We start from the raw sequence: 13,171 nt of genomic DNA on the forward strand, positions 1-13,171 counted from the left end.
AACCCCATTAATGTCAGGTTTCTGTGATGTAAAAAAAATATATAATAAGATAAATCATTTCAGAATTTTCCACCTTTAATGTGACCTATAAAACTGTACAACTCAATTGAAAAACAAACTAAAATCTTTTGGCTGCACAAGAGCCGGTTCACACTGGGGCGGCACGACTTCGGGGGTGACTCGGCAAGGCGTCCCGAAGACGACTTCAGAGGCAACTTACAAAATGACTTCTGTAAAGAAGTCAGTCAATGCAAGTCACCCCCAAAGTCGTACAAGAACCTTTTTCTAAGTCGGAGCGACTTGCGTCGCTCCTATTAGAACGGTTCTATTGAATGGAACGCGACTTGTCAGGCGGCTGAGTCACCTGACGAGTCGCCCCAGTGTGAACCGGCTCCAAGTGTGCACAACCTTATAAAACTGGGGATGTAGTAGAGTTCAGAATTAAGCAATTACTTTCAAACTTGTGTTAAATCAGTACACACCTGCCATCATTTAACGTGGCTCAGATTAACCCCAATTAAAAAGTTCAGCTGTTCTAGTAGGTCTTGCCTAACATTTTCTTAGTCGCATCCTACAGGAAAAAAAAGTCATGGTCCACAGAAAGCTTCCAAAGCATCAGAGGGATCTTATTGTTAAAAAAGTATCAGTCAGGGGAAGGTTACAAAATAAATATCCAAGGCATTAGATGTACCATGGAACACAGTGACAACAGTTAAGTGGGAGAAAATATGGCACAACTGAAAAAAAAAAAAAAAAAAAAACACACACCACACAACTGCCAAGAGGCCCACAGCAACATTAAAGCGTTACTAAAAGGACATTTTTTCAAACTTTCCAACACTGTGCAGTTAATTTTGCACAGAGTGGTCCCGATCCATGTCTCTGCGGCTGTCTCTGGTCCTCCCCGCAATTAGTCACCACAGTCATGCGAGAGCTCGCATGGTCACCAATTGCAGGCGCGCTCCCGTGATGCAGCGAGCGGCCATAGCCGCTCACTGTATCACTCGGCCCCGCCCCTCGGCGCGCCGCGTCACTGGATGTGGTTGGCAGCAGCGCCAGCCAATGGCTGCGCTGCTCTCAATCCATCCGCTCTAGCCAATCAGCGACCAGGCTGAGCGGCGAAGAGGATCGCGGGACTTTCGAGGGGTCAGATAAGTATAAGGGGGGCTCGGATAGTAGCAGATGTTTTTTCACCTTAATGCATAGATTGCATTCAGGTGAAAAAACATTTTCCTTTACAACTCCTTTAAAGGAGCTGCAGGAATATCTGGCAAGTACTGGCTGTGTGGTACATGCGACAACAATCTCCCGTATTGTTCATATGTCTGGGCTATGGGGTAGAGTGGCAAGATGAAAGCCTTTTTTTTTTTTAAGAAAACATCCAAGCCCGGCTCAATTTTGGAAAAACACATCTGAAGACTCCCAAAAGCATGTAGAAAAAGGTGTTTTGGTCAGATGAAATCAAGGTTGAACTTTTTGGCCATAAAATTCCAAAAAATGATTGGAGCAAAAACACTGCACATAACCACGCAGAACACCATACAAACCGTGAAGCGTAGTGGTGGCAGGATCATGCTTTGGGCAGTTTTTCTTCAGCAGGAACAGGGGCCTTCGTCAAGGTAGAGGGAATTTATGAACAGTTCCAATTACCAGTCAATATTAGCACAAAACCTTCAGGCTTCCGTCAGAAAGCTGAACATGAAGAGCAACTTCATCTTTCAGCATGACGACTCAAAGCATACATCCAATAAGAACAATCTTATGAACCAAGGTAACTCGGTTGGTTACTTAGGATTAATGTGACAATTTTAATCTGTACTGTTAAGTAAATACTTTCAATAAAAATCTATTGTTTAAAAAAAACAAAAAACAAAGCATACATCCAAATCAACAAAGGAATGGCTTCAACAGAAGATGATTAAAGTTTTGGAATAGCCCAGTCAAAGCCCAGACCTGAATCCCATTGAAAACATCTGGGGTGATCTAAAAAGGGCTGTGCACAGGAGATGCCCGCACAATCTGACAGATTTTGAGTGTTTTTGCAAAGAGTGGGCAAATATTGCCAAGTCAAGATGTGCCGTGCTGATAGCCTCAGCCTCATACCCAAAAAGACTTGTAATAAAATCAAAAAGGTGCTTCAAAGATCAACAAACATATTATTTTAGTTTTAAATGTTTACTTCCCTCCACCTAAAAAAGATTTCAGTTTGTTGTTCAAGTACAGTTTATAGGTCACATAAAAAAATAAAAAGAAGAAGGGGGGGGGGGGGGGGGGGGAGAAAGTTCTGAAATAATTTATCTTGGTCTCATTTTTTTTACATCACAGAAACCTGACATTTTAACAGGGGTGTGTAGACTTTGTATATCCACTGTATGTAATAAATGCTTCCCCCCCTAGTAAATTTTAATTTATTTTTACAGAAATGAGCTATACTTCAGTCTTTGCTCAGGCTTCTTACAGCATACCATTTATACAACGTACATTAATGCTGGGAAGAAGTTAAGGTTTTTGTTTTTTTAAACCATGAAAGTGTTTATATTTGAAGAGTATTCAAAACAACCAAACTTAAATGCAATTAAACAGTGTGGATCTATAATTGAATAGTGCACAGGTATACAGAAATGTGAGATTCTGGTGGAATCCTTCAAAAACAGCAATATAAGCAGTGATCATTTATTAGTAAAGGTTCATGCACAATTGCAAACAAGATGGCTTTAACTCTGCAGGTATTCTAAATGTTCAGCTGTGTTACCTGACCGGTCCCCCTCAGTATGTCATTGGTACAGTTTAGTAACTGTTATAGCTAGCTGTGACTGGTTGTCTACCTGTGTCGTGGTTAGCTTTCATGTATGCATTTAACTGTCACCCTGAAAAATCACATTCCTCCCAGTGCTGGGAGACAACATTTGCACAGATAAAACTCCAATCCCATGGTCACGTGCTGGTTTCCTGGATTAAGGCCCCTTTCACACTGGGGCGGGAGCCGCTGTGGCGGTATAGCGGCGCTATACCGTCGGCATTTCTGCGGGATTCGGCCGCTAGCGGTGCAGTATTAACCCCCCCTAGTGGCCGATAAAGGGTTAATACCGCCCGCAATGCGCCTCTGCAAAGGCGCATTGCCGCGGTTCCCATTTTAAATGGGGAGGAGCGGTATACACGCCGCTCCTCTCACCACTCCAAAGATGCTGCTGACAGGAGATTTTTTTTGTCTCACGCCAGCGCATCGCCTCAGTGGGAAAGCCCTCCGGCTTTCACATTGAGTATGCAGTGCAGGCGTTTTTCAGGCAGTATAGCAGCGCTATTTTTAGTGCTGTACCGCCTGAAAAACTCCTCAGTGTGAAAGGGGTCTTACCGATAAAAGGCTGTGAAGGTTTTGGGAGGGACAGGCCCCAGCAAATCCATAGGCGTTGTGTCCATCCCTAGGACTGCCTTGTTTGGCAGTTGCCTCATCACCCATGCGACTTCTTGTCCAAGAATGGCATATAGCTCTCCTGCATATTATCACATTTGTTGGCTAGAGCCGCTAGACAGTTCTTTCCCTTGCTTGTGTTTGATGATGCCTTTGTCCTCCTCCAGCTCTCTGCATTTCTAGAGGTAGTGCACTTGGAAATCCTCATTCAAGCTTGTTGCATCCTGCCGCTTTTGATGCTTTTTTGCTTGGCTATTCCGATGTCATCTGACAGCCACTTTGCTTTTTGTATGGTATGTGTGCGAGTGCTATTTGAATGAAGGTTAAATGAATTTCCTGCAACAGTTCTTCAGGTAGCCTGGCTCATGCCTCTGACATTCCACATAGCTCTGATGGGTCTCTGTACAGCGCAGACCATTGCCATCATTGGCTAGGGAGTGAAAATTGCGCCAAAAACTGTAAAGCACCGCTAAAAATAGCAGGCACATTACAGCCAACGCCCGTGACGCCACAGCGTGAAAGTACCCCAACCTCTGGAAAAGATCTGTAGATTTATCTATTTCAGGGCGATACGGTCAGACGATCTCCCGCGTCAGCCAGCAATGTTTACAGAGGAGGAGAGGAGAGTGCACTTGACAACGGCTGCCATAGACTTACTACCTGTTGTCAGCACCCTCTTTCTCCTGCAGCTGCCACAGGGAAACTGGATCACTGGACTGGAGTGGCCTGAAAATAGGTAAGTAAACCAATCTTTCCAACATGGTTAGTCAGCATAGGTCTTAAGAGGGGGTAGGGAGCATTTTGAAGATTAGCTGGGTATTTACCAGAATTCTACTTTAAAACCACTCTCTTCCATAACACACTAAAACCTTCACAAAAAGGGGACAACTGTGACCAAATTCCCCAACAAAATACTGCTTTTAATGGCATATCTAGTTCTATAGCAATATAAAGTAAAACATCAATTAAAAAACATACCCCAACAGTAAATAGAAACGGCTTGTAAAGTTGCTTCGCTATATGTATACGAGCAGGGTGAACTGGTTCTGCGATCGGAGGAGTAAAACTACTTCGACTTGGGGTACCATGGCTATTCTTTAACTCAGTTTCCGTTCCCTCTGGTTTCTTTGGTGCACGTCTGAATCCATTTCTTTGTTCAATAAGAAAACTATAGGAAGGAATTAACAGTTAGACGACACTGCACTCAACTATTCTTAAGGAATAACTTTTTAAAGCTGAACCCCAGTAAATATGAAAAACACATACAGCAACGCAGCCGCTTTCATTCACCCCTTACCTACCAAAGTACGTTCAAAAAACGGTCCTAATATTCAAAGAGTAAAGAAAGCTTGGTAATGAATTTTAATCTATTTAACATTTTTGATTACGGGCTTAAAAAAGGTAAAAAAGTGAGCTAGGCAGCACTACAGCTGACCAATCAGTTTTAAGAGGCTGAAGGTGACCCACGTCCCCAATAGCGACACCTAGTGGTTTCCAGGCTCTCCTACCCCTCTGGGAAGCATTAAGCCATGTTAAAGTGCTGCAACGTTGACAGCAGAAGATTGGGGAACATACATTCTGTGACTAATGAACCCAGAAGTGACGTGTATTATGTCACTTCCAGATTCAGAGCCATCATACCTAGGGCCTGTAGCCAGGGAAGCAGCTAATCAAGCATTATCTGTGTGGTATTAGCTGTTGTAGAAGGCAGGGGAAACAATAAGGGTTTAACAGGAGACCTGTCAACCACTCATGTTGTCACCTAGGACGGGGATATGCAATTAGCGGACCTCCAGCTGTTGCAGAACTACAATTCCCATGAGGCATAGCAAGACTGACAGCCACAAGCATGACACCAGAGTCAGAGGCATGATGGGACTTGTAGCTTTGCAACAGCTGGAGGTCCACTAATTGCATATCCCTGACCTAGGAGGCTCGTTAGCAATAAAGTTAAAAGGTTAAACAAAAAAAAACAAAAAAAAGTGTTAACATTATAATACATACAAGAGCTTTTATTACAAATACATTCCATGGCCTCTCCTGCAATAAGAGCTTTCCTGTCAGCAAGGGTTCAATAAAAGACATACTGCAAGTTCAGTTTTATTACATTGTTAAAAAACAAATGTTAAAGCGGGGGTTCACCCAAAAAAAAAAAAAAAAAAAATTTCTTTATCCACCATACAAACGAGCATACTAGCATCAGCTACAGTATGTTTTTTTTTTTGCTTTTTTTCCCTGTACTTACGGTTTAATCCGTAACTTTCGTTTCAGACTCCGGCCGGGAAATGGGCATTCCTATGAAGAGGGGTACATGATTGACGTCCAGCTATGGCGCGTCATGCCTTCCGAAAAAAGCCGAAATAGGACGCAAACATATACGGCGCCTGCGCAGTCAGCTCCTAGTCTTCACGGCGCCGTGAAGAGCAGAGTCCTACTCCGGCTATTTTCGGAACTTGTGACGCGCTATAGCCGGCCGTCAATCATGTTCCACTCTTCATAGGAACGCCTACTCCCCGCGGGTGTCTGAAACGAAAGTTACGGATTAAACAGTAAGTACAGCGCCAAAAAAAAAAAAAAAAAAAAAAAAGGCATACTGTAGCTGATGCTAGTATGCTAGTTTGGATGGTACAAAGTTGTGTTTTTGGGTGAACCTCCGATTTAAGAGTGTTATACTCCATGCAAGAAAGCCTCTTTCATAAATTGAAAATATTTGGTTCATCTTGGAGCAAAAAATATGACAAAGTATTAGGAGCATTATACACTGATCACTGTGGAAACACTTTAGGTGTTGCAGCAACCATTCCTTTGTTCATTGAACTTTTATTTTTTATTTTCTTTATTTACTTATTAAGTGGTAGCACAGGAGTTCCGCCTTCGCTTTTACGCTTCATGTACACTAGCCGCTCTTTAAGTTGAGTTTAGGAGCTTTGGCAAAAAGCTCCCAAAGTCAACTCCATAAAAGCCGTTGGGGTTTATTTACTAAAGGCAAATCCACTGTGCACTGCAAGTACACTTGGAAGTGCAGTCACTGTAGATCTGATGGGGGGGGGGGGGGGGGGACCTGTTCTGGCGGAAGGGCAGTCCCCCTTTTAGAACAAATGCAGATGGTGCAGCGCTAAAATAAATGTAAAAGTCCATATAAAGTGCAGTACACCTCCAGTGAGTGGTCTAGTAGATGACGGACAAATACAGATATCAGTGACTCCACAGGTGCGTAACACAACTCCACCACATGAAATGGCCTCTCACCTAACCAAGTGGACCTTAGAAGCGCATGTGACCCTCCATAACTAAAGGGTGCACTTGGTTAGGTGAGAGGCCATTTCATGTGGTGGTAGAGTTGTGTTACGCACCTGTGGAGTCACTGATATCTGTATTTGTCCGTCATCTACTAGACCACTCACTGGAGGTGTACTGCACTTTATATGGACTTTTACATTTATTTGAGCGCTGCACCATCTGCATTTGTTTACCTATAGGGAGTTTGTGATTATTGACCCTGGTGTTCAGCTGCTATAAAAGGGTTTGTTTATATATTTTTGCGCCGATTTAATTTATTTTCCCCTGTCAGAACACTCTAGTCAGCGCTCTTAGCCATTGGCTGAGAGATGATCAGCAGGCCCTTTTTTGGTCGTGCCCCTTGGACAGAAGCTGGCCGAAAAGCCAGCTTTTGTCTGAGCAGTACACAGGCCGAATGTCAAAAAAAATATTTTGTTGGTTTTTGTATGGGGGGGGGGGTTAGGAATAAACGTCCTAGAAGCAATAAGCTTACGATTTACACCCCTAAAAACTAGGATTGTCCCGATACCACTTTTTTAGGACCGAGTACAAGTACCGATACTTTTTTTCAAGTAGTCGCCGATACCGAATACCGATACTTTTTTTAAATGTGTCCCCAAATGCAGCCATGTCCCCCACATATGCAGCCATGTCCCTCCAGCCATTTCCCCCATACCTTTGCCGCCGAAAGCCGCATGGAGAAAATCACAGCATTCATTTGAATAGCTGTTTTAGACGTATAGACACTCCCCCTTGCTCGGGATTGGACAGATCACGATCACCCATCCAATCCCGAGCAAGGGGGAGTGTCTATACGCGCGGGAACACTACAGCTATTCAAATGAAAGCTGTGATGTTCCCGCACGCCGTTTAACCCATGCGGCGGCTTTCGATGCAGCGGCGTGATGCGGCGGGGGGGGGGGATGGGGGAGTATTCTATTTAGGTATCGGGGGTATTTGCGCGAGTACAAGTACTCCCGCAAATACTCGGTATCGATACCGGTATCGGGACAACCCTACTAAAAACTATTGAGGCCAAGGGATTCCCAACTTTACATCCTACCACTATGCAGCATAAATAGCTCAATTAGCACTTCCATGGTTGAAGGTCTGCCTCCACACTGGGTTGATACGGAAGCACTTTCATTCTCTGCATGCTCGATCGCTGCCCTAATATGGATCCCTAGTAGGTTGTGTCCCACCGTACTAAGTCCTAAGCTCTCATTTTCATTAGCCATTTGGGACAGGCATCGGATGAGGATGAAACTCTGCTTGCCACACACACACCCTTGTCGCCCAACTCATAGTTAACCCAAAAGGTTAGGGTTAAAGATGAATTTCAAGCAATGTATTATTGATGACCTACAAAAAGCACATAAAACATAAATGCAGACCTTCGTCCGTTACACCAATTTCTCCTTGTACAGGCTTTCAGGATCCAACAAGCTGAAGTCATTGTGGTGCTCCGTCTGAAAACTGAAGAGTAAATTCAGATAACGTTTATGGTAAACATCTTGTGTACCTATATATAAAAAATAAATAAAAAAGCAGACAATTACATTGTTTTCTATAAACAAAACTATACAAGCAGCAAAAACAACCCATGTTAAGTATAATGAACTATTAAACGCATGTATATATATATATATATAACAGTGAAAAAAATTTGCACTTGGTGTCCCCTAAAATAATTAGCGAATGAAGAGTTCAAAATGACAGCAGTACTCACTAGCATTCAAAATACCTAGAGACATGCATGCAGAAAATGTGTTGTGCTGTCCCTTTAAAATTACAGTGAAATCAATATGTGCATACACTACTCCTTTACCCTAGGCTCACACCTATGTGTTTTTAGAGTTTAGCAATAAAGTTAATATAAAAAAAAAAAAAGTGAAATAAATGTAATTTTAAAAATAAAATCTCCCTGCGCGAACGAGCGAACGAGCATGTAGGTTCCGCATGCATATGTAAACGGCGACCGCAGGACACATGCTGAGGTATTGTTGCAAACATCAGAGCAAGAACAATCATTCTAGCACCAGACCTCCTGAGTAACTCTGAAAACCTGTAAATTCTGTAAAGTGTCACCTTTCGTGATTTTTTATATATTTTTTTGGTACACGTAGGTGTGCAGAATTGTTAAAGGGTCACTAAAGGAATTTTTTTTTTAGCTAAATAGCTTCCTTTACCTTACTGCAGTCCTGGTTTCATGTCCTCATTGCTCGTTTTTGCTCTGATGTTGCTGTAAAACTGCTCTGTTCTGGACACTTCCTGGTTGTCTGGCTCCGTATGAAAAACGTCATGGGAGCGTTTAGTTTCGTTTTCCTAGCCATGACTCTCTATGGCACTGTCCAGCACAGAGGCTTGAAATAACTTGCAAAGACTAAACTACTTTCAGTTTAGTTTTTGCATCTAGGAGGCACATTATATGATTGATTTTTATCTATTTGTAATTGTTTTTAAAAGGAATCAGTTAACTATTATGTCTCTATACCCTGTAAACAGTAATTTCAGCAAAAAAAAAAAAAATTCCTTTAGTGATCCTTTAAGCATGACATGTTCTTGTATCTATTTACTCAACAGAACATCTTTTATTTAGTTTTTTACCAAACAATTGGGCATTATATTTCATTTTTGCACATTAAAGTGGTTGAAATTGAAGTAAGCATATATAAAATTGTAGTGTTACCTCCAAAGCTCTATGTGCTGTTTCTCTCTGATGCTTCGTTCCCCTGTGGTCAGCAAAGTCACTTCTGACAAGTTCTCCGACACATGAGGGAACAGTAGAAGGAGGGAGCAGTAGAAGGAGGGAGCTAAGAGGAGATAAGCAGAGAGCTTGTCTATTTAGACTACAGCTCAACATGTTGCTTCATTCCTCTGCCTATGTAGAGAAGGGGGGGGGCGTGTCCCTTTCCTCCAATCAGCTCTCACACAGTGAAAATACAGTCTCTCCATCCATCTGGAAGTACTGCTGAATAATGGACAGATTTTTGAAACAATCTGCACTTTTCAAAGGGCGTAGAGAGGGGACGACAACAGATATACAAGTAAAACATATGTAGGAAGATTTGTTTCATCTCTGTATCAGCGGAGGCTGTTCACTTCACTGGGTATAGGAGAGGATTAACATCCACTTTAAAAAGGGTATTTTTCGTTTGAAAAATTCTGTGCAAATATGTGACAAAAAATAAAGACCTACCAATTTATTTATCAGGGCCACTGCTTAAAAAAAATATATAAAATGTCTGGGGGTTCCAAGTAGTTTTCTAGCAAATAAATGCATTTTTTTTTTACATGTAGGAGAGAAATGTTAGAATTGGTTTGGACTGGAACTGGTTAAACCAGGGCTCGACAAATCCCGGGCGCCAGGGCGACTAGAAATAGCATCCTGGCGACTTGGCTTGGAAGGTGGGCAAAAAAAAAAAAATTATATATTTTTTTTGTGAAGTCCCCAGCTCTTCCTTGTGTGAGCTGGCGCCATCTGGTGGTGGCCGTTGGTATTACAAGTTAAACAGAAATTCTAATGTAATTTTTCACTACCATCTTCATCCCTCCAATTAGAACCCCCAAACATTATATATATTTTTTATCCTAACACCCTAGAGAATAAAATGGCGATCGTTGCAATACTTTGTCACGCCGTATTTGCGCAGCGGTCTTACAAGCGCACTTTTTTGGGAAAAAATCACACTTTTTTTAATTAAAAAAAATAAGACAACAGTAAAGTTATCCCCATTTTTTTTAATATTATGAAAGATAATGTTACGCCGAGTAAATTCATACCCAACATGTCACGCTTCGAAATTACGTCCGCTTGTGGAATACCGACAAACTTTTACCCTTTAAAATCTTCATAGGCGACGTTTAAAAAAAATCTACAGGTTGCATGTTTTGAGTTACAGAGGAGGTCTAGGGCTAGAATTATTGTTCTCGCTCTACCAATCGCGGCGATACCTCACATGTGTGGTTTGAACACCGTTTACATATGCGGGCACTGCTCACGTATGTGTTCGCTTCTGCGCGCAAGCTCGTCGGGACGGGGTGCGTTTTCTGGCTCCTAACTTTTTTAGCTGGCTCCTAGATTCCAAGCAAATTTGTCAAACCCTGGGTTAAGCAGTGTTAATTTCAATCAAAACTAGAAAAATAGGGGTGTTCTACACACACACTTCTGCTGTCATCCAGAGGGTCACCCACCTTGACTGTTGACACTTTCCAAAAAGCACACCTTAAAGACGAACTGCACATAATTTGGAATAAAAATATCTGCCATTCTGAAGCTTCCCTCCAACCACGTTGCCTATTATTTTATATATACACACACTGTGATTTTGTACTTGCCAAATATGCTGCAGAAACCTCCCTCCCCTGAGTCTGGCTGCTTCCATTTTAACTGTGGGCAGCTAAAGCTGCTGCCTGTTCACTTCCTGCATTTACACAGAAAAACACCCTTCAGCTCTCATTGGCCCTCTTATGACTCATCCCCTCTTCCTTCCTGGAAAACTCTCTCGCTCGCTAATGACCAGACAAGAAAACAGGAAGTAGGCTGTATAAGGCATTTACTGGCAGAAAAAAAAAATGTTTTACTACCCAAAAGTTAAAAAACAACAACAAGGGTAGAAGATTTAATAGATGGAAAGTTGAAAAAAATGACTTCTGCCTAGAAAACCTGTCCTTTGGGGTGGAATTTTAACCAACAAAAATAAATGTGCCCCTCCTTGGACACACCTGGCAGGCAGTCATGATAGACACCTCATCTCTGTGCTAGGAGGGATTTCCACCTTCTATTAGCACTCACAGTACATTGCTCTGGTTCAGCCCCTCAAGGTGAAGCAGCAGACTATTCACAGACAGTCACTCACTCCAGGGACCCTGCAGAGTATCTCTTCTAGGAAACGCAATGCAGTCAACTAGGGACAGGCTGGGGGCTTGTAGTTCCTCTCCTCCCCTAGAAATCAACAGTCACACCCGGGACTGGAAGTACTCCAGCCAGACCCTCTTTTACCTCTCTGCAAGAAGGGAATACAAATTTCCACCTTGGCTCCAGCAGTCAAGTCTCCTCTCTTTCACGTGAGCTTCCTCTTTCCCTTTTCCGCTTCTCTCTGCCAATCACAAGCTCTCCGGCATAAATATCGACACACCAAAAATGGCCGCCTCCAGAGTTGAAGACACTCCATAGCCAAGCATTGTTTTTGGTCTTCTCCAAAATGGCCACCGTGAGGTACAGGCATGGAGGTGTTTCATCAGATGAAACAAACAGAGTAAAGTCTCCGAACAAGGAAAAAGGTTTGCAACCACTAGCAAACCTTCCTACACGTCTTTGGATTCCGCTTGCAATAACAATGCCTCTAGCAACCAGGATCAGATCGCTGTCTATTTAACTCAATAAAAGAAAATCTTTTTACAGTTTGGAAGAATTTTGTGAATAAAATTTGCTTGTTTAATTGAAAGAACTGTGGGCCGGATTCAGCAAGAATTTACGCCGGTGTATCTATAGATACGCCACGTAAATTCAAAGCTGCGCTGGCGTATCTTCTTTCTGTATTCAGAAAGCAACATACGCCAAGATTAGGCTAAGACCCGACTGACGTAAGTCTCTTACGCCGTTGTATCTTAGGGTGCATATTTACGCTGGCCGCTAGGTGGCGCTTCCGTAGTTTTCGGCGTAGAATATGCAAATGACCTAGATACGCCAATTCACAAACGTATGTGCGCCCGGCGGAATTTTTTTTTACGTCGTTTGCGTAAGGCTTATCCGGCGTAACGTTGCTCCTGCTTCTATGAGGCGTACGCAATGTTAAGTATGGATGTCGTTCCCCCGTCAAATTTTGAATTTTTTACGTCGTTTGCGTAAATCGTTCGCGAATAGGGCTGGACATAATTTACGTTCACGTCGAAACCAATACGTCCTTGCGGCGTACTTTTGAGCAATGCACACTGGGATATGTACACGGACGGCGCATGTCGGGTCACCACCCATTTACATAAAACATGCCCCCCTCATCCTCATTTGAATTAGGCGCGCTTACACCGGCCCCATTTACGATACGCCGCCGTAACTTAGGAGGCAAGTGCTTTGTGAATACAACTTTTGCCTCTCTGATTTACAACGGCGTAGCGTAAATACGTACGCTACGCCGCCGTAACAATGCACCCGGCTACCTGAATCTAGCCCTGTGTTTCTAGTTACATAGTTGGTAAGGCCAGGAATGTCTTAAAAGCATCAAGGGCCCCTAGGCAAAGTAATGCGCTGGGGCCCCTACCAGCTTGCCCCAATTTACGCACCTACTTTCAAGAAATAAAGTGTAAATAGTTGATAGAATTACACATATATTTAATAAAATCGATTTTACAAAAGGAAAACATTCCACAAATCAAAGACTAGTTAACACAAAGGGCACAGTAGGGGGGGGGGGGTCAGGAGGGCACAATACTGGGCTCAGGAGGGCATGACCATATTGGGACAGTTTAGTAAAAAACATGACT

At 42.8% G+C, this 13,171-nt stretch overlaps 1 protein-coding gene across 2 annotated transcripts in view; it reads right to left on the reverse strand.

The window, feature by feature from the left end:
* Positions 1-11,789, reverse strand: part of PARL (presenilin associated rhomboid like) — a 58,495-nt gene extending 46,706 nt beyond the window's left edge. The window contains exons 1-3 of one of the 2 annotated variants that reach the window (XM_040337758.1): positions 11,691-11,789; positions 8,083-8,210; positions 4,388-4,577 (exon numbers count right to left, since the gene is read on the reverse strand). In XM_040337758.1, coding sequence (XP_040193692.1) covers positions 4,388-4,577; positions 8,083-8,144 — 252 coding nt within the window. In that variant the 5' untranslated portion in view covers positions 8,145-8,210; positions 11,691-11,789. The remainder of the gene's footprint in view (positions 1-4,387; positions 4,578-8,082; positions 8,211-11,690) is intronic. The other variant, XM_040337759.1, reaches the window with a different exon arrangement.
* Positions 11,790-13,171: the final 1,382 nt, after the last annotated feature.

This window comes from Rana temporaria, chromosome 2, assembly GCF_905171775.1.
Source record: "Rana temporaria chromosome 2, aRanTem1.1, whole genome shotgun sequence".
Taxonomy (NCBI): domain Eukaryota; kingdom Metazoa; phylum Chordata; class Amphibia; order Anura; family Ranidae; genus Rana; species Rana temporaria.